This window comes from Prionailurus bengalensis, chromosome D4 (assembly GCF_016509475.1).
Source record: "Prionailurus bengalensis isolate Pbe53 chromosome D4, Fcat_Pben_1.1_paternal_pri, whole genome shotgun sequence".
NCBI classification, from domain to species: Eukaryota; Metazoa; Chordata; class Mammalia; order Carnivora; family Felidae; genus Prionailurus; species Prionailurus bengalensis.
In genome coordinates, this window is record NC_057359.1 from 7,614,964 (window position 1) to 7,640,514 (window position 25,551).

Here is a 25,551-nt window from a genome sequence, read left to right on the forward strand (position 1 = left end):
GGGCTGTCTCTTTCATGGCCTAGGTTTCATCCATGCCCCTGATCATGCAGCAATTCTAGGACCGAGACAGAAGAAAAAAAAAACCCTCCACATTTCCTAAAGTAACCCACAAAATTATAGTCTCTGCGGAAAAATAATTAGAGCCATAAAGCTCATAAATACATAGCTTTCCTTCCACTTGGCTACCAAACAAACTGTGCCACCAAAGGGCTGAGATGCCACCAGCCCTGCCTGTGCCTCCGATACCCCCCTACCCTCCTCCCAGGCACGAAGCAGTCAGAGCCACTGGAGGAGAAAGAGTCCCCGGGGCTGGTCCCCAGCAGAGCCGCGGGATGGGCTCCTCGTGGGACCTGCCATCACGAGCCAGGGCCAGACGGAGGGCACCGCTGTTCAAAACCCTTTTGAAAGTTGTGAGAGCATCCAAACTTCTGCCTCCTCTGCTGCCTTTTCTGCTTCTCACCCTGCACGCATCCTGGAGAAAAGAGGATACATCCCTTAAAGAAAATGCCCTTTTGGTTGTCGTCATACATAGTCTGAAACTATATTACTTGGTTTCTCATTTATATGTTTCTCTTTCTTTCTCCCTAAAGCGTAATCTCCAAGATGGCACGCAGGGTGTTTTAGCCAGCATCGTGTATCCAGCGCTCAGGTGCTTAGTGAATAGCTGTTGAGTGAAATAAAAGCAGAAAACTGGAAATGCTTGTGTTGGCGGAAGAAAAGGAAAAAGTGGCTTTTGCGGAGTGCCGATAACTGTGTGACACGGGTCCCTCTCTTCCAGTCCTCTCGATTTTTTGCTCTTACCTTATCAACTAGATGCCGTGAACCCCTTTACAGAAATACCGCAACAGGGGCAGACACACACAGTAATCCGTGTTCCTTCTGGAAGGTCAAGACACAGCCGGCCCCAGAAGCCTGGCCGTGGCTGGCCACAGCAGTGCTTGGCCTGACCCCTGAAACGATGTCCTCAGGTCACACGGAGGGGATGGCCGTCGGCATTATTTCCAAGGGGCCTCACAAAGGATGCTTCTGAGCCTGCTCAGGCCACACCTGGTTGGAGAAGTAGTTCTCAGGGACCTTGCTGTTACCCGTGTGGGCTGCCCCTGTGGGCTGCCTGCCCCTCTAAGCTGTCATCATGGTCAGGGCACAGCTTGCCGCAGGGAGGGGTCGGTCTTGATTCTGAACACCGTGCACCCAGCATTTTCCCTGGTGCCCAGAGTTTGGTGGTGCTTCCCACCCTCACCTTCGAGGAAAACAAGAATTGGGCTTTGCAAAGCCATCTGCCACATAAACGAACCCACTGGGTACACAGCTCCCGACACAGAGGCTTGACGAGGTGTAGGCTGATGGTTTCCCTCCCCTTCCATGGGGCTGAACGGTTGGGTAGAGCCTCTGTGTCAAGCTTTACTCCACCATCATGCAGATGGGATGTTGCGGACCGGCCAGTGCCTGTTGCCGCTCCCAGTGGGCACGGCCAGCTGTGTCCACAGTCTGCACGAAAGAAAGTGGGCGACATGTTTCCTCTTCCTTCTACTTCCGAAGGGGAATGTGGCTCGCACCTTCAGGAGACCTGAAATGCCCTGGAGGTTTAGCTTCGAACAGTGCTCATCCGCCCTCTTGAGGGCTGCAAGTTGGCTGACCATCGTTCACTTACTTATTTATATATTGGTTTCCTCCCCAAAGATTGGAGTGGTAAATCTTCAAGGAAAAGATAAATGCAATAAAGAGTCTAATATATTTCCTATCTTGAAGGCCATGAGTCTAAGAAGCCTTGTCTGGCTTTTATTTAAACCCTGGGTGGTGGGCTATGTGTTTTTCCTTCAGGAATTTAACCAGAAACATTGCTTTTTTTTCTTTTTTTTTTCCTTTTCTTTTATTTTAAAGTCTATTTATTTTGAGAGAGGTAGAGAGAGCAAGAACACGAGCAGATGAGGGGCACAGACAGAGGGAGAGAGAGCATCCCAAGCAGGCTCCATACTGTCAGCGCAGAGCCCGATGTGGGGCTCGAAGTCACAAACCCGTGAGATCATGACCCGCTCTGAAATCAAGAGTCGACACTTAACCGACGGAGCCACCCAGGCGCCCCATCACTGGAGACCTTTCTGAAACAAAGTGTGCTAACCCTGGGAAGGGCAGATGGCTGTTTAAATTTCAACTAATTAAAATTAAATAAAAGTAAAGGGCCGGTTCTTCTGTAGCACTAGCCCATCTCAAGCTCTCGGTTAGCTGGACAGCGAGATACAGGTAGAAAGAGATCGTTTCCGTCATCGAAGAAAGACAGCCCTAGAGAACACCTTTCTGTGATCGTATGTAGTCATGCAATTCCTCTCGCCTCTGGCTCCCCCCGCCCGCCCCACCCCTTCCACTTTGGGAAGGAAACCGACACCCAGCTTCATGGGGCTGATTTGTTCCTCAGCAGCCACAGTGACTGTGAACTCCTGATCAAACCTGTCATCACAGAGGCCTCAGTGACCCCCATGTGACAAACCGAAGAGGTAGTTTTTTTAAGAATGAAGTTTAGTGAGGGGCGCCTGGGTGGCTCAGTCTGTTGAGCGTCCGACTCTTGATTTCAGCTCAGGTCAGGATCTCACGGTTTGTGGGTTCGAGCCCCGTGTTGGGCTCAGCACTGACAGTGTGGAGCCTGTTTGGAATTCTGTCTTTCTTTTTCTCTGCTCCTCCCCCGCTCGTGCTCTCTAAAGAAAGAAAGAAAGAAAAGAAAGAAACATTAAAAACGAAAAGAAGTTTAGTGATGCGTGTAGCCCATAGAGAATATTAGGAGAGAAAAGAAAACAAAGCGATATATATAACGTGCCAGCTTTGTGTATATATATATCTGGCCATATCTGAATGTGGAAATAAAGTTTTTCCTTTCTTCGTTTACACTGTTCTACATTTTCTAGTTGGTAAAATTAATTTCAAATAATTTTTGTTTGTTTCAAGTTTTTATTTAAATTCTAGTTAGTTAACATAGAGTAATATTGATTTCAGGAGAATTTAGAGATACAAGTTATAATTAGAAAAAAAAGGTATATTTTAATTTTTTTAATGTTTATTTTTGAAAGAGAGAGAGTGAGTGGGGGAGAGGCAGAGAGAGCGGGGGACAGAGGATCTGAAATGGGCTCCACGCTCACAGCAGAGATTCCGACGCGGGGCTCGAATTCACAAACCAGGAGATCATGACCGGAACTGAAGCCGAACACTTAACTAACTGAGACAGCCAGGCGGCCCCAGGCGTGTTTTTAGAAGGGAAAACACTTCCCCAAAGTTGACAAGAGGAGGAATGATTCTCCTTGACCTTCAGGAGCTGCAACTTGGGCAGATCCAGTTTATCTGCAGATTCCTCCCTGCCTGCCACCTCCTCCATTTTTAGAAGCAAAGTAACTTGTAAAACGGGGGAGAGGCGATTTTATAACTAAAGGTGACAGCTAACATTTATTGCCAACCCGAATGTACGTGTCTGTTCCTACGCTGTTATAACTGTGTGTGTGCCCTCGCTCTGAGGGCATTATCAATCCTCAAGGGCGAGGTATTATCTTCTGTTTCTTTGGTCTCTCCGATAGCACCTTGGCCAGCGCCCGCTGATAGTCATTGACTGATTGACTGACTGACAGATTGGCTGACCTTGCCATCACTCTTGTCTTAGGCCCACGAAATGTGTTAACATCTTGCCTCATTTTGCTTTTGGTCTGAGAGGTAGCATTCCATCCAAATTCACTACACGAAGTCCAACAGCTGGAATACAGGAGCCATTCATCAGAAAACGAGTTAGGCTTCCTTAGGGTTCGTGTGTGTGGCAAGACCCTAATGGAATTTTTTAAAATTTCGTTCATTTTGTGAAAACAGCCCTGGAAAGAGGATATGTTAAAGCTCTTTGATTTGACTGACCACAGCCATCCACACCAGTGGATTTGGCATCTCTAGTGACTGGCTTCTTGGAGGGACGGATTTAATAAAGAGGATTTTCTTCCCCCGGGTTGGCTGTGAGAGTGATCAGACATGCTTGTGGGGCCATTTTCTGGTTCCCGCTGTTCTTGTGTCAGCCAAGACAGCCACAGGCAGGAATTACAGTCCACTCCGCCTTCTCGCTCCGATCCAGGCCAACGGGGGAGCCTGGGGGACGGAGCCCAGGATGTTGGGTTTACGAGTTAACCTCACCGGGTGTGTTTCACCACACAACGTACCTTTTACACTCGCACATCACGATACTCAGAGGTAGGCTGAAGCCAGGTAACATTTCTGCTGTCTTAGAAGTATGAGAGAAGATAGGGAAGAGAGAGAAGTGGTGTTGACGAAAGGTCAGTGAAGGTCTGCATCACTGTTCCTGACATACCTGAATGATTAATGTCCCTATCTGGGGAGTTGAGGGAGCTTGGTGAGAAATGTCTTCTCCTCTTGGAAGGGTAACAGTACACTGAGGAACGCTGTCAGGGAATTTATGGGTGACAAATGTGGGCAGAGCCAGCCTAGTGATATAAATAGCAGATAGTGTCAATTCTTCTCAGTGAGGAGACATTACACTCTAATAAACCAACAGTGTGGTCCACAGCCCTGTTTTCATCCTAATATAGATGACTGGCCACCAGATAGCCAAAGTCAAGATCAGTCCAAGGAACCTCCCAAACCATGAAGCTGCTCGTTCGAGTTTCCTTCAGATCACTCAGACATGTTGCTGTTTTGAGCTTGTGCCGGGGGTGAGCGAGGAAATGAGGACGTGTGTCAGTGCAAGACGTGGGAACCCACATGGGCAAGATGTGCGCAGCTCAGGTCCCCACAGGGCCAAGAATGTTCCAGAGGATTTTACCAGGGAAGTGGGTGTGTGCCACATGCCTGCTGCTCTTTCCGTTTGGTTATTGTTGAAGGACTTAACTTGTTGCCTTTCCGAAAATATTCTTTCTTTTAATAATTAGGTTGTGGGTTTTTTTGAGAACTCGGTTGTTATAAAATTTCACTTTTTAATTTTACTTATTTAACAAATGCATCATATACTATGTAAACTAAAATATACAAATATCAATTACGTAATTATCAAATTATATTCTATAATATGTAAATATTAACTTCTCTAATGTTCATCATAACTCAGTGAGGTGTAGGTACTACTTTTAACCCCACTTTACAGATCAGAAAACAGACAGCGGGAGGCTAAGTAATTCACTAAGACTACACAGTTGGTAAGTGGTTACACAGGGACTTGAACCCAGGAAGTCTAGTTCCGGCATACTTGGCCTTCACCGCTATTAAAGTTCAGAAAAATATAAAGCCCACACTGTATATACCACATGTTAGCTAACTGGACAATAAATTATACTTTAAAAAAAAAAAGAAAAGAAAAATATAAAGCCCGAAAAAAACCAGCCCAACAACAACTATAGAAACGTTGCTTTGATGTCTGTGCTCTGCATAGGCTCACATGTGACTGCACATAGTTTCCATATTCCGCTTCAAATCTTGCTTTTGTTTTCTTCTGAACCTTATATGATGGTCTTTACATGTTATTAAAAACCCCCTGTAAATATTGTTTTAATGCCTACTTAATGTTTCCATCGTATAAGCATATCAGTCTTTGCTTAATCATCCCCTTATGGCGGCCCGTTTGGCTCTTGGGTCTTCTGACACCTAGCACGGCAATGACTGTCTCTGTGCAGAATTTCCTCTGTTCTTTGTTTCTTTTTTTTTTTTTTTAAGTTTATTTATTTGAGAGAGAGAGAGAGAGAGAGTGCGAGAGCAAATGGGAGTGGGGGCGGGGCAGGGAGAGAGAGAGAAAATCCTAAGCAGGCTCCACACCGTCAGCATACAGTGGACGTGGGGCTCGAACCCACCAACTGTGAGATCGTGACCTGAACACAGTCAACTGACAGACACTTAAGGACTGAGCCACCCAGGCGCCCCCTTCTGTGCTTTGGAAAAGAGTTTTAGAATACGTACTCAGAAGTAAAATCCTCAAGTCCAGGTGTATGTATGTGAACACTTCTAGGGATCTACACCCAGGTTGTCCAGTGGTTTTCCAAGATGCTTGTACTTTCCCGGTGTCCACAGCGCTGGACAGAAGTGATTGTCATTCTCACACCAGCACCGAGAATGATTTCTAGAAATCTTCGCTAATGTGATAGGGAGAATATTGTCTTGATTTTATTTCTTTGTTGGCTAGAGGATTGAGTTTGTCCATATTGGTCGATCCATTACAGGAATCTTGGAGTAGTCTGGTTGGGTCCTTTGCCCATGTGTCTGTCAAGATCAGACAGAAGCCTTTGGGGGTCAAACAGAGAAAGGCCAGTGGTTTCCCATTCTTTCTTCTCTTGCCTGAACATGATATTTCCCCGGGTATTTTCCCAGTCTCTACTGTAATGTATGCATTTAACCTTCCCCCAAAACCTTATGTGCATTTTTCTCTGGATCCTATACAAAATATACTACTGTCTGCTTGTAAAGGGTTATTATTTCATTTTCTACTGTGAGTGTGCTCCATGCCTAAATCTGCATTGGTCCCTCCGTCTTGGATCATAAGCTCCTGGAGGGCCAGCCTGTGTCTTTTTGAGCAGTTAGGCATACTTTTCTTTGGTGACGTCCCCAGCAACCACAGAACAGGCCTCCTGGCTGAAGGTGATGGGAGCATTTACACAGGCCCCTTGAGAGTACGAAACAGAAGTGAGAAGGGTTAAGAGTGTAGTAGACTGGATGTGGCCGTGTGCCCTGGTTGTGCTTAAAGAGAGCTTGAAAGAACCCAATAACACCTCCCCTACCTATTGATCAGTGAGAAGGGGGAGTTCTAGTGGAGAAAGGCACACAGGACTGGGGACCCAAAGCCCAATGAATTAGTCCCGAGTTCTCCATCATTTCATATGAGCCCTGGGTCACTTTCTGTACGAGTCTCTCGTGTTTTTTTCCTACCCGAAACACAGTAGTGATGTTAAGAATAGCCAATGTTTCTAAAGCACCTTAAAATGCTATATATGGTCTCCCTATCCCTTAATCTTCACTATAGCCAGTGAAACTGACACAGTTTGCAGGTGAGGGAACAGACACAAAGAACTACAACCTTCCCTTCAATAAAGCATCAAATGAAGATTTCATTATTAGAGTTTTAAAAGCTTCTTATGCTCCGGGAAAACAATCCATTGACTTAAGTGTATCACGAGGCAAGAAGGAAGGCAGAAAAGGTAAGATATCTTGGAAGGTGTAGAGGATCATGGGAAAGGACCACAGACGCCCCAAGGAAAACTCCATTACGCGAGAAAAGAAAAATTGAAAGACATCAGTGAAACAAGATCAGCAGAATGTCGATGATTACGTGCAAATATTAAGAAACCTTTTGTCCTATTTCTTCATTACATTGTGTCTTCACTTCCAGTTTTCCCATTTACCGCAAAGATCAACAACAGTAATATATTCTAGCACATTCCGTCCTATGGGTACCCCATACCTATTCAACATAGTGAAAAAGTTATAAAGGAGTTTGAACGTATCCGTTAGAAGGACAGATGGATGGACAGATCGATTTTGCTTTTTTTCTTTGTAAGAAAACAAGGGCCTTGTTAAGAGCATGCTTCAGGCTTTACCAAATGTGAAAAGCAGAACAGAATGTAAGGTAAAGGAGGTGATGACGATGTACCCAAATGTGGTGGGAGGGTCTGGGTAGGCACGTTCTGTGAAGGTCAGGTTCGCGGTCTCCAGGACTCTGTAGAGCATCTGGGGAAGGTAAGGAGCCCTTCGTTCAGCTTCCAGTCTTGGAGCAGGAGGTAAAAATGTCAGAAGCCAACAAGCTTTGTTGGCCCCTGAAGGTAGAAGAGCTTCTGCGGAAATAGTGCATTTCGGAGGCTCGCTTACAAGATTTTACAGGTGGGCTTAAGAGTTAAAGGCATTTTGTCGCATGAAGCCAGGCTGAGCAAGGGTCTGGCTGTGCCGGGGTGGTGTTTGGAACGGCCTTCTGCGGTAGATCACTGCCATATTTGTATTTCAGGATTTTATGGGCAGCTCCAGACCTTCTGCCCCCCACAGTACCCGGACCCCCAGAGAGCCGTGCTGCCCAGCAGCTCGTGCAGTGTGGTGCCTTCCTTCGAGGACTGCCTGGCCCCCACGCCCATGGGGCAGGCTGGCTTTGACGTGTTCCACAGGGCCTTCTCGGCTCACTCGGGCATTGCAGGTATGTTGATGACTGTCACTTAGAAACCCCGGCAGACTAGCAGGTGAGACCGGGACTAGACTTGACCCCGCACGTGACCGCAGCAAATCCCGTTGAATCCGCCCCTGTCGTATCTCGCACCTTCATGCTCCTCTCCAGGCCCACCTCCACCACCCTGGTTCAGGGGCCACAGTGTCCCTCCCGGGCTGTGACAACAGCTGTAGCCTTCCAGCGTGTTCCCTGTGTCAACTCTACCTTTACCATTCTTCCCTCTGCACCACCGTGAGCATTGCCTTCCAAAAATGAAGGACAGAATAAGCCCCTTTCCTCCTCGAATACCTTAGCCTCCAGTTGCCTAAAGGATAAAGTCTTCTCCTTGGTGAGGCAGTCAAAGCCCCCACGAGATAGGCCTGGTCAGACGCTCCAGGCCTCACTTCACACCTGTCTCCCCACGTGCGCTGCCCGTGCACGTGGCCCCACAGCCCCTCGCTCTCCATCTTTGTGCTCTGTTTCCTCCTTCTAGAATGTTCTTTCTTTACCTCTCCCTCTGTGAGAATTCCATCTTTCTTTATGGCTCAACTGCAGTCATCTCCTTTCTCAGGCCACCCTCACCCTTCCCTTGAACACTTGACTTTTATTTGCACTCAGCCCGTATTTTCTGCCAAGACTTACCTTGACCGTTCCTGCCCAGACTTACCTTGACCGTAGGCCTGCAAGTCCGTCAGCCTCCTTCCCCACTGAGGGCCCCGGGGACAGAGAGCCGTTGAAGGTCCTAACCCTGGGCCCCCACTCAGCACTGGCCGTAGGGCACACACGGTGGGTATAGACAGGCGGGACCGCTGACTTCTTTCTCCTTCTCTTCCAGTGTATGATTTGCCGTCGGGGTCCCCCGGCCTCTTCGGGGACTCTGTGCGTGGCGGGCCTGAAGACGCCACGTTCTTGCAGATCAGCGCTGTGGACCGCTGTCCTAGCCAGCTCTCCTCTGTCTATACCGAAGGCTAAAAGCTCCCCTGGCCTCCACTACCACTGGCATCCGGCACCTTTTCGTCGCTCGCCACCTTGTACTCTCACGCCCTCACTGACTGCACGAAGAGGATGCCAGCCGCTTCCGTGGAACCTGCAAAGTCCCAGGCGTGCCTCTGGAAGGCGGGACTGGTCGGGGCCGGCCGTCCCAGGGCTGCGTGTGGTTGCTGCTCTGTCTGGATTTGCTGGTGGCCCGCAGGACTGTCTCTTCAAAGGGAATTTAGAGGCACTCTACCGGACACCTGTTCCTTCCAGCTGTCCACTCTCAAAGGACACCAGTGAAATGACGCACACGTCAAAGTGTAGTTCGGGGACCACCCTCGCACAGAACTCCAAGTAGGGAAGGAAAACCCAAGTTTCCAGAAGCACAGAGAACTGCCTCGCCCCGTACGCATCCTCCCCACTGGCTCCGGCAGGACCCGATGAGGGAAATCTGCATCCAAAGCACCGCTTGGGCTCAGCCCGCGGAGGAGCCCCCCGCCCCCCATCCTGGCACTGCACCGGCCTGGCACCCCGGCGAGCTGGTGCCTCTCTGCTCTTCCCGTCCCCGTGCTAACCAGTCGCTTTTCAGTATTTCTCCAGAAGCAAAATGAGGTTCTATCAAGCACAGTCCCTTAAAAGGCACTACAACCTGTTTTATATTCCAGCAACTTATCTTAGTTCTTTTATGCTAAAGACTTGTTATTTACATCTACTTTTAAAGGAAGAAAAATATTTAGAGGTCTGTTCTTTGGATGGAAATAGTTATCTTAATCACCCCAGCGACATCCATTTTAGCCACAGCCCGTGGCCCCTCCTGGTCCCACCTCGCAGTGCCTGGGAGCCCCCCCAGAGTCGTAGTTTTGCATTGAGCGAAAGGCACCGGCGGGAAGTGGGTGGGCCCGACCCCTTCCCAGTGCCGTAGCAGAAACCCCGGTGGGCTGACCGCGTGAGGCGACTCCACCTCGAAGACCTTGTTCAGTGGAAAAGATCACTTGACTCGTTGACGCTTCGCCTCCGCGCGGGGAGTGCCGCGCCCAGATCGTGCTAGAAGATGTGGAACAGGGACACGCCGAGTTGAGATCCTGGGCTCTCTCAAAAAACCACACGAGAGGTGCCTGATGTCCAGTTATTTTGCACAGCCTCCGCTCGCCTCCGTTAGGATGTCCACTCCTCCGTCTGTCCCTCCCCCGTACTGTCCTCTCCCTCCTCGCTCTTGTCACCTTCTTCTCTGTTCCCGCTCGCCCACCGCCACTGCCTGAGCACCCTTGGCAAGGTCTTCCCAGGGAGCAGGTAGAGGGAAGGCTGGGGCAGCAGATGTTCGCTTTTGTCCTGTAACTCTAGCCTGGAATTTCCACAGAGCTCTTGGTCATTTGATAGCAAACCTGAATAGGAAGCCACTTTCTGTGATGCGTTTACAAAGCTATTCAAAAAGATCTTAAGTCGTGCGCGTAAGGCCGTAAAAATTAGCCACCCCCCAGAGACCCCCTGGTAAACTCTGGCGTTCCAGAACTACCGCGTTTCAACGTTTCTTTTCTCTGTCCTTAAGAATGGGTTCTGAACACAAATGAAACAATGTGGTTTGTCCAACTGGGATCGTTACGGTCTTCGAGAAGGGTTAACCAGCTGGGCGTCCCCGGACAGTTTGTATCCAGACAGACAGGTCCTTCCAGTCGGGCTCGGCAGTCGCTCACATGTTGCTTGATGCGGACCGGATCCCAACACGTCACGGAGAGAGGGGACTAAAGAGCCGCGTGTGGGGTCGCTTTTACGGTGGGCGAGGTCCGCCGACCGCTGAGCTCCGATCTGAGAAAGGCCAGGCCCGCGAGAGGGCCGAGTTACCCACTTGACAAAAATCTGCGCTGCTTTCTGAAAGGCTTCCCTTCCAGATGAGCCCTCGGGCCTCCCCCCCTGCAGACTTTGTGGGTTAGGTCACTTGGCCTAAAGGAGGACACATGCGTGCTACCTGCCATCCCTTGCGTGTCCTTTGTCACACTCTGCAAAGGAAGGTAGAGATCCGGTGTCTTTAGGGAGGCAGCGCGGCCATTCTCGAACGCTGAGGCCTGCGTGGGGAACTCAGAAAGTTCTTCGTGTGTGAGATGAGGGAGGGAGAAGCTGACAAAAAGCAGGGTTAATGCAGTGATGCCTCCGTGCCTCGCGGCTTTTACATGATTTACGGGGAGGGAGGGAAGGAAGGCGAAGCCAGAGGCTGAACCTCACAAACCCCTGGGTGTCATCGTCCTCTTTGCCTGGGGGACATGCCCCTGTGCCCGCCTCTGGTGTTAGCCCGGCCTCACGGTGGCCCTGTCGCTGCTTGTGGGGGGAGGGGACAGCAGCAGCACCTCAGGGCCTCCTCCCTCAGCAGGATGGAAGCCAGTCCCCCCCCCCGCCCCCCCCCACCAAGGGACCTTGGTGTTAGCAGAGGGATCGCACGGGAAGCAGAGTCAAGTGCGACCCGCGAGGTCAGCTGCCCCCTCACATACCCGTCAAGCGTATCCCAAGGGCTGCGGGTTGGAGTCGGGGCCTCAGGGCGCGACACATTCGGGTTCCTTATAGACGGCACAGGCTGTCCTTAGAGTCCAGAGTCTCCCCTGACCTTAAAATCTGCCCCTTGCTTGCTTCCAGTGTCGTGCCAGATATATATCTGCATTCATCATCATGTCTGTAGCAGTGAGAGTAGAAACTTCGAGAAACTCACTCCCTTCCATTTCCTGGCCTTTTTAGTCTCGATATTGTAACCATTTTCATCAACATCTGAGCAGAGATTGTCATTCCCCTGTTTTGAAAAAAACTGCTGAAATACACACAGCGCAAAGCCAATTATCCTATTACATTAAAAAAAAAAAAATCAGTCTGCTTAGAGACATTTCATTTGCTGCCTTGTCTTAATTCCCTAAAGGGACCATTTCAAAATGTCAGTTGTAATTTAGCCTCTGATCGGCCGTTAAATATTATTTAAGTATTTGCTGGTCCTGTGGGGTGTCTCCCTTTAACCACGTCTCCCCCAAATTGCACAGGTGACTCGAAGTGGACAGAAGGCCTTCAGGGGACCCCCTGATAGAACAGGGGTGGTGTGGTTCTGTCGTGTTTCACTTACCAGCTGTCGAGCACATTAGTGTACTCGAGCAGAGGTAAACGTTCAACTCCCCTGTCTGTCCCAGAACCTGGACTTTCCAGTTGTCTTGAAGTATTGGGAATAGTGACTGTAAATGTCCAATTCAGTTATTTGCTATTTTATTTGTCTGTTTTGACCATGTCATTTTATAGCAGCATTTTTAATGGCACTTTTTGTTGGTGGTGTGGAATTTCTGCGGTTACCTTTTTTTTTTTTTTTTTTGCAATGGATAAAGCAAAAAAAAAAAAAAGAAGAAGAAGAAGAAAAGATTTATTTTGTACAGACAGCAGAACATCCTGTGTAATGTTGCTGACATAAAGCACTTTGGGGGGGGGGGAGTGGAAATCTGTTTTCCATAAATCACACAGACTCTTGTACATAGTTATATACACTCACGTAGAGAAATGAACTGCGTCTATCAAACTGGATATGGGGCCGATTTTACTTTAGGGGCACACATCTGGTGCTTATTGTCATAAATCTTTTAAAGAATTAGGTACACTTTTTTTCTATTAATATGTATAGTTTTGTGATTTGTCACAGTTATGTTTCGTATAATCGTAAGTTATTTTGTCTTGTTTCATGAAGTCCTTTTTTTTTTTTTTTATGTCAAAAGTAGAATGAAGGGATCGTGCACTTGGTACCGAATAAAACTGGAAATAGGACACCCACCTGCCTGCGATCTGCCTTCGGCATGCCCTTTCACAACACAATGGCAACAGCCGTTTTGTTTGTTTGTTTGTTTTATTGTTTTGTTTTGCCGCAAGCCTCCTTCCTTTATGGGGATGGTAATTCTAATGAAAAGCAGATGGGGGTGGGGGAGGGCCGGTCCAAGGCCGGCTTTAAAATGCCGCCTTGCTCTGGCCCAGAGCTGCAGCCTGGATTTAATTATAGATACGAGGACGAAATGGCAGTAAAAATGATGTGTCCCTGAATCCTTTACATGTTGGGAGTGTCCATAAATAAAACATGAAGTTTTATTTCATCAGATTTAATTAAAGCTTTTATACATGTTTTATTGGTTATTCTATTAATCCACTTCCCGAACTGGATAAATGCGCTGGGGCTTGGGGCTTACTGGTGCCCGTTCAGTGTGAAGCTACATCAGGCCTCGGAAAGGCCGCTAAGTGCTTGGTCCCTCAGGTGAGGGGGTTACGGCGCGCTGGCCGCTGGGGATTAGGCCTTGGCTGCCCAGTCTTCCTAAAACCCTGCAGAAAAAGACAAAAGCATCTGCCTCCCGGGAGCTGACGCCCCGACCTTCGAAGTCCTCCCGTCTCCCAGAGGAGGAAGGGGCAGTTACCGTTCCCTGCTCCCACCCCGCCCGCCCACTCCACAGGCTTTGGGAGAGCACCTGACCCCTGGGCTGTGATGAGCCTCCTTCCTTAGCGCCCATCACGGGAGTGGGAGCGGTTAGGGAGGGAGAGGGGAGGGTGATCAGGGCATTCTCACCCTGGCTGACCTGTATAGCCAAGACCTAAAAGAGTTCATGTTCCCTCCAGGGTCACTCTTGGAAAATTTGACCATTTTTCTTGCTACATTTGTAAGACACGAGGTGCAGGGCAGAAGGGATAATGGCTCTCACGCACCCTGTCTGGCTCTCCAGGGGACTGTGGTTCAGGGTTTGAAGATCAAATAGTGCCGGCTGACAAGACTCAGAGAGTTTCCGTGCTCCTTAAGTAAGGAGGCGGCTGGTGGGAGCGCGATTTGCTCCGGTCTCTTTGGGGAACAGTTTGGCATTAACGGGTAGAGCTGAAGGTACACATAACCCGCGATCCAACAATCCCACTCCTCTCGAGGGAGAGACTCTTGCATAAGTCAGCGATGGTTCGGATACACGATGTTCATAGCAGTGCTATTCACAATAGCCCCGAGCTGGAAATGCCCCAACTGTCCATCAACGGTCAAATGAATAGATGAGCTTCGCTAAATGGAAAGAAGCAAGACAACAACAAAAAAGAGGGATAGTGTTCTATTATAACGAGTTTGAAAACACGCGTGATTCATTTACAAGCCTGAGGTGGTGGAAATATACAAGAACAACGCGGAAGATATTCTCACAAAGGTCCAGATACTGATGAACTTTGATCGGGAAGAAAGGACACACAGAGGACTCCTGGGGTGCTGACCGGCAGTGTTTCATTTCCTGACCCTCTTGTTAGGGTAAACAGGTGCCTGCTTTATAATTCTTCACCTGTGTGTATGTGTTTCATAGCCTTTAGCACAAATACTACTGATAGCCAGGTCTTGCTTCCCCGACCCCAGGGGTACGCACACTTTTTCTGGAAATGGCCAGATAGTACGTATTTTAGATAATGGGCTCGGTGTCCACTCCTCAATCCCGTCACTCGAAAGCAGCCACAGGCGACACGCCAAGGAATGGGTGTGGCAGTGTTCTAATAAAACTGTATTTATGGACACAAATTTGAATTTCACACAACTTTCAGATGTCACGAAATGTTTTTCTTCTTTCGATTTATTTCAACTATTTAAAAATGAAAAAAAAATTAAAAAAAGATTCTTAATTCACAGGCTGTACAAAAAACATACAAAAAAGGCAGCGGGCAGGATGTCCCGTGGGCCGTAGCTTGCTGACCCTAGTCGACCGAAGGAGTGTCCTCCAGCATTTCCCGTAAACATCAACGCAAAGAAAACCACAATTAGGACCCTCTGCTGATCCTTCCGCTACGTGGGGTCCTGTTCCTGGAGGAAATTCATGAGTTCTATTGATTAAGATTTCTTTGTTTAGATTCTGGGTCCTGCTCCCCGGGATACAGATGAATGCTTGGAGCTTGGAGCGCCATTCGACTTTATCTCTGGATTTGAAGTTTTTAATAAAAGGAACTGGGCACACAGAAGTCTGTGGGAATTGGAAAACGAGTACCCATTCTCTCCAAGCTAACCAAATATTTGCTGGATGTTGGCAGTCCTAGCCTAACCTTTTCCTCTGAAACGCTGAGGGGTTAGAAGCAACGGGAGACTTCATTTTTCTCAGGCTGTAGTTCTTACGAGAAGCTAGAGCTGCCTCTCAAAACCTCCAGCGTCCACAGGGAGAGGAGAGTCGGGGTTTTACGTCCAAAGGCTCCACCGAAAAATGGTGGGAGCATTCTTTCGGCTCGGGGGCCCCGCCAAGACTAATGGTCTGTGCCCCCTATAAGCAGCAAGGAGGCTACTCAGCACCCAGCACCCGCCACGGGCCCTGGTTCCCCATGTGCCTCCCCCCAGCCCTCACACTTAAGGAGTTCTCAGCTCTGCCAATGCTGCCTCTCAGCTACTTGCCCTTAGGGAGAGTGAGGCTGAATTCACAGGGGCAGAAGCACCTGCCGTTCTTTGGATCCCTAGCTTAGGCTAAAGTCGACAGTTTCAAAACTACGATTACTGTGAGTCCTGGGTCATTTGCTAAATATTCGCTCAGACTGAGGCCTCTACACCGGGTCTCCCGGGTGGTTCCATGTGCTTGGGCTTGTGTGCTGTGTATGGTTCTGATAAAGTGTCTTGGGGCCAAAATAACCTGAACTTTATAAAGAGAAGTTGAACGAAGAGACAGCTTAGAGAACATCTCTTCCAACTTCTTTTACGGAAGAGGAGACAGAGGCTGTTTGATCCATGCACGTATGCACACGCTCCTTCCTTCGCTCATTGAAACACTCGTTGTGTACAAGAAACAGAAGCAGAAGTGGTTCCTAGCCTCACAGAGCTAACAACAGGGGCATTCCAAGAATCATCTGCCCAAGAACATTGCCTGGGGTGCTTGTTAAAAATGCACACCCCGGAGCTACTGAGTTGGAATTTTGGGGGTGAGATGGAGACGTCTGCGTTTTTAATAAGCTCCCCACGTGGTGGTTTTTGCAAACTAAATGTGACCCTCGGTATAGTGGAGGCGGCAGCCCTTTAAGAGGGCAACACAGTTTCATAAGAGCTAAGCAGAAGAGTGGGTACCTGAGCTAGTCCTAAAGGCCAGCTTCATCTCCAAGAAGCAGAGAAGCAGAGGAAAGGTGGACCAGGCAGACAATGGAGCACGTGCAGAGCCCCAGGAGAAGGAAGCGAACTTGCCAGGGTGGCCCAATAGGCCAGCTAGAGAGTTGGAGGGGACGCTGTCTCTGGGCTCTGATTGATTCTGCACTGGCCCTGAGCCCCAGCTCTTACTATGTCCGCCTGCTGAGCTCAGAGAACTGTTTCCCAAACCAGCAGACGATGGTATGTTCTGCAAAGAAAGGTCAAATTGGTTAGGAGAACGGTGGGTGTAGGTTACTCAGATTTCTTTACTTCAGGACCTGTCAGAGCCTTTACTCTGCTAGTAAGAAGTACATTGTGGCTCTTCAAGAAAGAGCTGGAGGGGGGCGCCTGGGTGGCGCAGTCGGTTAAGCGCCCGACTTCAGCCAGGTCACGATCTCACGGTCCGTGAGTTCGAGCCCCGCGTCGGGCTCTGGGCTGATGGCTCAGAGCCTGGAGCCTGTTTCCGATTCTGTGTCTCCCTCTCTCTCTGCCCCTCCCCCGTTCATGCTCTGTCTCTGTTCCAAAAATAAATAAACGTTGAAAAAAAAAAATTAAAAAAAAAAAAGAAAGAGCTGGAGTATGAAGTCTATGGACCACGGAGTACCTTTTAGCCTCATGGAAAACAGTTGGGTAGGCCCTCAAAAACTTAAAAATACACCTACCACGTGATACAGAAATTCCACTATTATACTCAATTGAAAACAGACGAAAAACAGATATTGACCCACCACAGTTCCTACTGTGAGCCTTACTCACAGTAGCCAAAATGTAGGAGCAACACAAATACCCATCAACTAGCAGATGGATGAACAAAGTGTGGCCTATACACACAACGGAATATTATTCAGCCTTAGGAAGGAAGTTCTGACGTACCCCCACATGGATGGACCTTGAAAACATCGTGGTTGATGAAACAAGCCAGACACACAAGGACGAATACCGTACGTGTGTAAGGTACCCAGAACAGGCCAGTTCATCGAGACAGAAAGAATAGAGGATACCAAAGGCTGGGGAAAGGGAGAATGGGGACTTATCGTTCAATGGGTACGGAGTTTCTGTTTGACACGATAAAAACGTTCTGTAGTGATGATGGTTGCAGAACATTGTGAATCGAAGTACGGTTGACACAATGTCACATGAGCTTCAGGTGTGCAACACAGTGATTCAACGTGTCTGTACTCTGCTCAGCACAAGTGTGGAGGACGTCTGTCATCATACAACGCTATCACAATGCTACTGACTATATTCCCTATACTGTGCCTTTCATCCCCACGACTTACTCATTCCGTAACTGGAAGCCAGGATCGCCCTCTCCCCTTCACCTTTTTTGCCCATTCCCCCGCCCCTTCTCTCTAGTGACCATCAACCTGTTCTCTGTCTTTTTGAGTCTATTTCTGTTTTTTGTTTGTTCGTTTTTTTTTTTTTTAGATTCCACATAGAAGTGAAATCAAGTGGTATTTTTCTTTTTCTACATGATGTATTTCACTTAGCACAATACCTGTAGATCCATCCATGTTGTCACAAACGGCAAGATCTTTTTTGTGCCCGAGTAACATTCCATTGTCTATACATAGCACCTCTTCTTTATCCATTCATCTGTTGATGGACACTTAGCTTGCTTCCACATCTTGGCTATTATCAGTAACACTTCAGTAAATATATCTTTTTGAGTTAGTATTTTTCTTTGTGGGAGGTAAGTGGCCAGTGGTGGAATTACCGGATCATATTTTTAATTTTTTGAGGAACCTCCACACTGTCTTCCACAGTGGCTGCACCAATTTACATTCCCACCGACAGTGCACAAGGGTTCCTTCTTCTCCACATCCTCACCAACACTTGTTATTTCTTGTCTTTTTGATTCTAGTCATTCTGACAGGAGTGAGGTGGTGTCCCATTGCATTTTTTTTATATGTATTTCCCTGATCATGAGTGATGCATGTGTCTGTTGGCCATCTGCATGTCTGCTTTGGAAAAAAGATGTCTATTTAGGTCCTCTGAACATTTTTTAATCAGATTATTTACTCTTTCAGTGTTGAGCTGTATACTTTTTTTTTTATATTTTGGAGATTACCCTCTTAACAGATACATCATTTGTGAATATCTTCTCCCATTTAGTAGGTTGTCTTTTGTTTTGTTGATGGTTTTCTTCACTGCGCAAAAGCTTTTTATTTTGGTGGAGTCCCAGTAGTTCGTTTTCACTTTTGTTTCCTTTGCCTGAAGAGAGATATCTAGAAAAAGCTTCTATGGCTGATATCAAAGAGATTACTGCCCATGTTTTTCTTCTAGGAGTTTTATTATTTCAGATCCCACATTTAGGTCTTTAATCCATTTTGAATTTATTTCTGTGTATGGTATGAGAGCACATGTACTTAATGTCACTGAACTGTACTCTTAAACATGGTTAAAATGGTAAATTTTATGTTACATGTTTATTTTCTTTTAATTTTATTTATTTTGAGGGAGAGAGAGAGCATGCACGCACGAGCAGGGCAGGTACAGAGAGAGGGAGAGAGAGAGAATCCCCAGCAGGCTCTGCCCCAATGCGGGGCTCATACCCATGAACCATGAGATCATGACCTGAGCTGAAATCAAGCGTTGGGTTCACCCGACTGAGCCACCCAGGCATCCCTATGTTACATATATAAAAGATATAAAAAATAAATAGATAAGTAAATAAATAGAGGGTGCCTGACACCTAGGACTTTGGAACCTTGCTGGGTAAGTGCTCTTCAGGGACACACTTTGGGAGCGTGGCTCTGGGACAAGTGAGCATAGAGCACCCGACAGGTGGACGCAGCACCTGTCTGGCTGAGAGAGCAGAGGAAGTGGAGAACTGAAGAGAAGAGGGCAGGGGGTTTGGAGCAACTGCAGAAGGTGGCTCTGAATCTGGAGCCCTGTGCTGGCATAAAATCTCAGTAACCGAGCCAGAGAGAGAAAGGAAGGGGCCTGGATGTTGGTGTCGCTGAAGGAGGAGGTAGCCAGTGCAATAGAAGACGGGGAAAGCAGCACTAGTACAGACCCTACCAATCCCAGTGTGAGCAAATACAGAGATTTGGATTTCGTTCCTTCATTTAACACTTGTTTCCTGAGCTCCACACCCCACTCTATGTGCCAGTGACTATTCTGGGTGCTGGGGATAACGCAGACACGCATGCTCATCCCTGCCTTCGTGGCATGATATTCTAGCAGGCTGGTGTTTCAGTCTGGTTGCCTATGAAGTATGAGGCTGTGAGTAGTGAGGGTTGCCTCCTCCAGGAAGCAGATGCTGAAACAGAGTTGGGAGTGCAAGAAGTTCACTGGACAATGCCACCCTGAGAGGACCGTGTCTCGGCTGTTGCTGTCTTGGTCATTTGTTGGCTGAGGTCCCTCCAGAGACTCCAATGAAGTTAATGCTGTCAGCCCAGCACAGACCCTGTGGCAGTGCATTGGGGCAGGATACTTCTGTGCCTGCCACATGGGGTATTGGGGGGGAACACAGGTCCCCCATCAGTATGTTTCCCAGTTTGCCATGAAGAGGGCACTAGGTATATACACTCACATACACTTTTGAAAATAGACTCCTGACTCAGTCCTTCTCCTGTCAGCTTGCTCACACATATACACACACACACACACACACACACATACAGTCACTGGGATTTCTCTTAAGGCTAGACCACTCCCCTCTGGGGAGCAGAGAATGAGGAAGTGGATGATCTATTACTTTTTCTCACATCCTGGGAGGGCATCAAGGAAGGTCACGGACCTCGGTGTCAGTTACACCTGGTTGTTCTCTGCCACTTACATACTTCGCGGCATCAGAAATCAATTCCTAGACAACGCTGCTCTGGGCCCATTTCTTCTTCTCCAGCAGGAATAGTCATGCTTATCTCACAGGCAGTGGGACAAGCATGTAGATTATCTGGCACAGCTCCGGCTCTGACTGAGATCAGCGCTGCTTCGGCCATTCAGACCGCACCACGGTGGAGGCAGCGTGGTGAGATACGGAAGGCGCTGCTCTGGCAGTCGAAGACCAGGCTCTAGTCAGGTGATGTGGCCAAGCCGCTTCTGACTACAGCTTGAGCTTGGGAGTGAGAGGGCCTCGGAATCCCCTCCTTCTTCACCACTTATGCAGACCAGACCACTCTGAACCTCAGTTTCTTCATCTATCCAATAAGGATCATACCCAGATGACAGGGTTCATGGACGACTCACGCGCTTGTCACATGGCTGGCCCTTATAAATGTTGCTTTCCCTTCCCCACCTGTAAAATTCAAGGGGTCGAAGCAGATGACCCAGCAGTTCTGCTAGGCTTTGGTGCTGTCCCTTGGCTGCCTTTCTCCAAGTTTTCTCCAGGATCCACAATTGATATCCCTCTCGGGTCACCTCCCTCCTCAGCCCACCTATGTTTGTTGAAAAGTTTGCTGTGAAACTGTTGCCCCTAACTTCCCCCCCGACCCCCTGGCCATGAAGGACTTTGCATCTACAGTCAGTCCTCTTGGCAGTTAGTACTATTAATGGTTCGCCAAGAAGACGGATCCAGAAAGTGACCTATGACAAGACTGCCTCCTGCACTGCCTGACACAGGTTCCAGGAGAGCTCTGAAGTGGGTAGGACATGCCATCCTGATGCGTGGGGACCACAGGGACCATGCAGCCACGATGACGCTGTAGCTGCAGAGAACACACAATACCAAGACTTCCTCTCTCCGCCTCACTCTCTCTGGGCTGCGACCTCAGGACTGGTGCAGAGAGAGCAGAGTCGGGTGGGGGGTGGTTACAGCCAAGCTCCAGAAGGGAAAGAACAGTTCTACACGGACAGAGGGGAAGCAGCAAGTCTGTTGTCTGTAAAGTAGCAAAGCCAACCTGAGGCTGCTGAAGTGGGGAAGGGGAAGTTATTGAAAAAACACAGGGTACAGGGGCACCTGGGGGGCTGAGTCAATTAAGCGTCCGACTTCAGCTCAGGTCATGATCTCACAGTTCGTGGGTTCAAACCCCGCATTGGGCTCTGCACTGACAGCCCAGAGCCTGGAGCCTGCTTCGGATTCTGTCTCTCTTGCTCTCTCACTCTCTCTCTCTCTCTCTCTCTGCCCCTCCCCAGCTTGTGCTCTCTCTCTCTCTCTCTCTCTCAAAAATAAATAAACATTTTTTAAAAAAGAAAGAACACAGCGTACAAGTGTAAGCAGGTACCACTCCCAGCTCGGGCATTCTCTGTGTCTCTGTGTCTTTCTCTCTCTGTCTCTGTCTGTCTCCCATCTTTCATCTACTCGTTTTGGCCGGACTGTTCTATTCTTCTATCTGTGCAGCCTCCTCTGCTTCTCTGAGCCACATAGCTAGCATATGATGCCCATCCCACATTCCAAGGCTTATGCTTTAGCAGCATAAAGAAAGAAAAGAGAGTACACCAGCCAGTCAGTCTCTCTCTACATATAGATAAGCAGATAAATATAGATGGATATGTACATGTAAATCTAGACATATGGATATATATCCTATCAATCTGGACTTGTAATCCACAAAGAAGAGCTTCTGCATTTTCCATCTTGGCCCAGGTACCCGCTCCTGGTCAGACCAATGACTCCCAGTGCTTGCTATATTCCTGCACCAGGTTCTCCAAATGAGTAAGGCAGGGGGGAGAAGGGGTCTCTGTGACTCTGGCATATGCTCTAAAAGGTGCACGGAAGCCTAACCAGGGGGGCCTCTCTGAAAGCCAGAACCATCACTGGAACGTCAAGAGGACCCCAGTTCCAGGATTACCATATATGAATAACTAACGGATATTGGACCTCAACCAACACGACGCTTATCAAAACCCTGACATCACTGACTACTGTCAGACCAAGCTGCTGCTTCCAGTCGTTCCCCGGCATTCAGCTCGCCCCTTCAGAATAAATAAAACTGCTTTAAGAAGAAAGGGTGGGGAGTGAGATTTTGAGAAAGAGGGCATGGAACTTGCGAGCGGTCGATGGGGCTGTCTTCCTTCTATATGCATTATCTCTTCTAAGTATGGTCTGGAGAGCAAGCATCAGTGGACAGAGGAAGGAGTAGGGTCATCGGCGCCCTCTGTTTCTTTCCTGTTTAGTGGGCTTAGAGGTGAGCTGGCAGGTCCATTCTATTGAGAGGGTAACATTTCAAAGAAAAACCAGGGGCGCCTGGGTGGCTCAGGTCATGATCTCACAGCTTGTGAGTTCGAGCCCCACGTCCGGCTCTGTGCTGACAGCTCGGAGCCTGGAGCCTGCTTCGGATTCCGTGTCTCCCTCTCTCTCTCTCTGCCCCTCCCCCACTCACATCCTGTCTCTGTCGCTCTCAAAAATAAACATTTAAAAAAGAAAGAAAGAAAAGAAAAACCACAACAAACAATGGACAAGTGGGAAGTCTAGTTAGACTTCCCTTCTTGATACACTCTATGTACAGTAATGGAAGCTTTTCTTTATTCCTCTGAGACACATCAGGTGCTCCTTTGACAGATGTTCCCCTTCCTGCCTGCCTACTGGCTTTATAATTGCCGTTTCGAAGTTGGTAACAAGTGTGTGCGTGCGTGCATGCATGTGTGCGTGCGTGTGTGTGTGCGGGGAGTCAGGGAAGAAGTTTTCACGGAGAAACCATTTTTTCTACGGATTTACTTCTCAAATGGGTGTGGCATACGTATGTGCTCGGGGAAGAAAGCAGTAAATGCAACCCGGGTGCCCCCCTCGCTATTACCCTTACACGCGTGATACACGCACGACAAGGGGATGTGATCAGGCATCTCCTGTGTGCTTGAAGCCTGAAGCTGAGCGTTGAGAACCCCGTGGAGATGCTGTGAAGTCTGAACGAGGTAACACAGTGCTTGTCAGACTTTAATGTGTATCTGAGTTATTTGAGGATCCTGAGAAAAGACAGTCTGACTCAGTGGGTCTGTCTGGGGAAGGGCCTGAGCTTCTGCATTTCTAACCAGCTCCCAGGTCATGTTCTTGCTCCTGATCAGGGGCCACACTTTGAAAACCGATTACAAAGACCGACACCTAAATCAAGAAGTGGGCATCACCATACAGACCAACACGCACACATGTAAAGACACGGGCCACACACACACACACAAAGACACTGGCCACACACCGGTTGTTCCCTGGCACATCCTGGTTAAAGTCATCATTGCCTCTCGGGGAGGAGAAAGCGAAGTCTTGAATGTTCCCCTCTTAGATTTTTGCCACCTGCCTATTCCATTATTTCACATATTACCTAGAAGTCCAGAACTTTCTGAAATTTTGATTGAAACTCTCAGCAGTAAATTGCAAACCTCTACAGTTTTGTTTGCACACATACCAGACTATGTTTAGCAGCTTGCTGTAGCCCTATTATCGTGTGTGTGTACAAAAAGACTTCCCCCTCTGAAAGGAGGACCTGCTCTACTTAAAGGAAAGTTAGCCAACTTCTGACATATTGCAAAGCCTGTTTCTTCACATCTTCCAGTATCCGTTACACTTAATATTCCCAGCACTGTGGGCCCATCGCGCGGGATTTGGTTTATCCATCTCTGTGTTGTTTTCCTCCCATGTTACACAAAGAGCTGTCTTATATGCACCAGGAAGCATGAAGCCGAAGCAAAGAGAGAAGAAAGGTATGGTAGGTCCATTCCAATGTCAGCCCCTGCTCCGAGGTTTCCCCCCAACATATGTGCCCTCCCCGAGCCTGGCTACCATGTCTGAAGAACAAATTATTCTGTGTTGCCACAGACCTTGAGGTGTACCATCTAGAAGGATCCATCAGAGTTTATTACAGGTATTTACTGATGTCTCCTCTACTCCACTATGTTGTAAGCTCCTGGGAGGGAGAGCTAACGACTTACTTATCTTTGAATGTCCTGAGCATAACAGAGTGTTTGACACAGAAAAGTTAGTTGGTCAGTAGGCTTTGTTGAATTGAATAGAACTGGATTGAAGTGGATTGAATTGAAGGCCAATAAAAAATTATTTCTGAGCTCTTTGGAGAAAGTAAGAATTTGTGGCTTCTGGAGTGAGAACAGGACTGGGACAGATCGAGAATGCCGAGCTGTGGGGAAAGACTGCCCGTGCAGGAGCTATGGAAAGTTCGGTCTGGTTGGTGCGTATGGTGTGAGTGTGCATCGGGAGAGAGGGAGAAGTAAGCAGGAGACACACCCTGGGGGTTTTGGGCCCCCACCAAATAGTTGAGGATATATCCTGTGCGATCTGGAGAAGCAAAAAACTATTTTAAACTGGTGATATGATCCTACGTGACTCACAGACAGAACACTGGCAGAAAAATAAAGGACAGATTGGAGCAGATTGAGACCAGAGGCGGGGATTTAATGATCAGGACCCTGGTCCTTGGAAGGTTGGGAGGATAATGTTCACTGGGCCCAAGGTAGGTGTGCAAAGTGCCTACACTCCTAGTAGGCACCCGAGGGCTGCCCACAGGTGTCCAATAATTTTTGCAGGACTTCAAGAACCCATCGGAGTATGTTTGAAAAGCCACCAAAGATAGGCAAAATTTATTTTGTGTCAAAAGCCCATACACGTCTTTAAGAGTCTGGGGGCGGCCATTTTGGCAACATGAATTTCCCATCAGCCCACTTGACTTCACTTCCTGCCTTTCATGCAATATATGTTGAGAGAAAGCATGAGACTCCCCACTGGGTTCTGCATTCATGTGCACCTGCTGTCCAATTTACAGCTTGTGAAGGAGGTGTTAATTAGTTGGCAGAAGCACCTGAACAGGGAGTACTGGGTTGGCTGAGGGGGTGGGAAGGTCTCTGGCATTTCCTCGTTCACATAGGCAGGAAGCAAGAAGAAAGGAAACTCACATTGCTGTCCAAAATGGCAACCTCCAAGCCAAGGCAAGTGGCGCAATTATAGCAGGTACATTTCTTCTCTAAAAGGGGAGTCTATTTCTGGAGCCCTGTGATTAATATCAAATGCTTGTAAGAGTTTACTGTGAGTTTCACCTTCATAGCCTACTCTGAATGTTAAAGATCCTTCAGAGCAAGGCGAGTGAGTGAGTGGCTCTTGAGTGAAATTGACATTGAAGAAGGAATACGATGAACTCCCAGAGGAGAAAAAGCGGAGACCAAGTCCCCCAAGAGAAAGGGCAGTGATCCAGGGCCAGGAGAGCCTTGGAGGCGGAGGGTGGAGAAGGAAAGTCACAATTCCAGGTGCAGCAGAAGGGACTTTTCGCTCGTGGTCAGTTTTTTTTTTTTTTAAAGTTGGCTGCGTTCAAGTAGGGGATTCCAGGCAACCATGTGTTGGGAGTAGAATAAGCCTCACCAAAGACCAACGTGAGCTTTCCTCTCTTTGCTCACAACACTCAGCAAATCGCTGCAACTCAAAGTGAACAAGTGGTTGAGGAAC

The 25,551-nt window shown here is 48.2% G+C and overlaps 1 protein-coding gene across 1 annotated transcript in view; it reads left to right on the forward strand.

Moving 5' to 3' along the window:
- Positions 1–13,249, forward strand: part of GLIS3 (GLIS family zinc finger 3) — a 447,070-nt gene extending 433,821 nt beyond the window's left edge. Inside the window, exons 10-11 of the mRNA XM_043565257.1 lie at positions 7,955–8,137; positions 8,982–13,249. Of these exons, the coding sequence (XP_043421192.1) occupies positions 7,955–8,137; positions 8,982–9,118 (320 nt within the window). The 3' untranslated portion in view covers positions 9,119–13,249. The remainder of the gene's footprint in view (positions 1–7,954; positions 8,138–8,981) is intronic.
- The last annotated feature ends 12,302 nt before the right edge of the window (positions 13,250–25,551 follow it).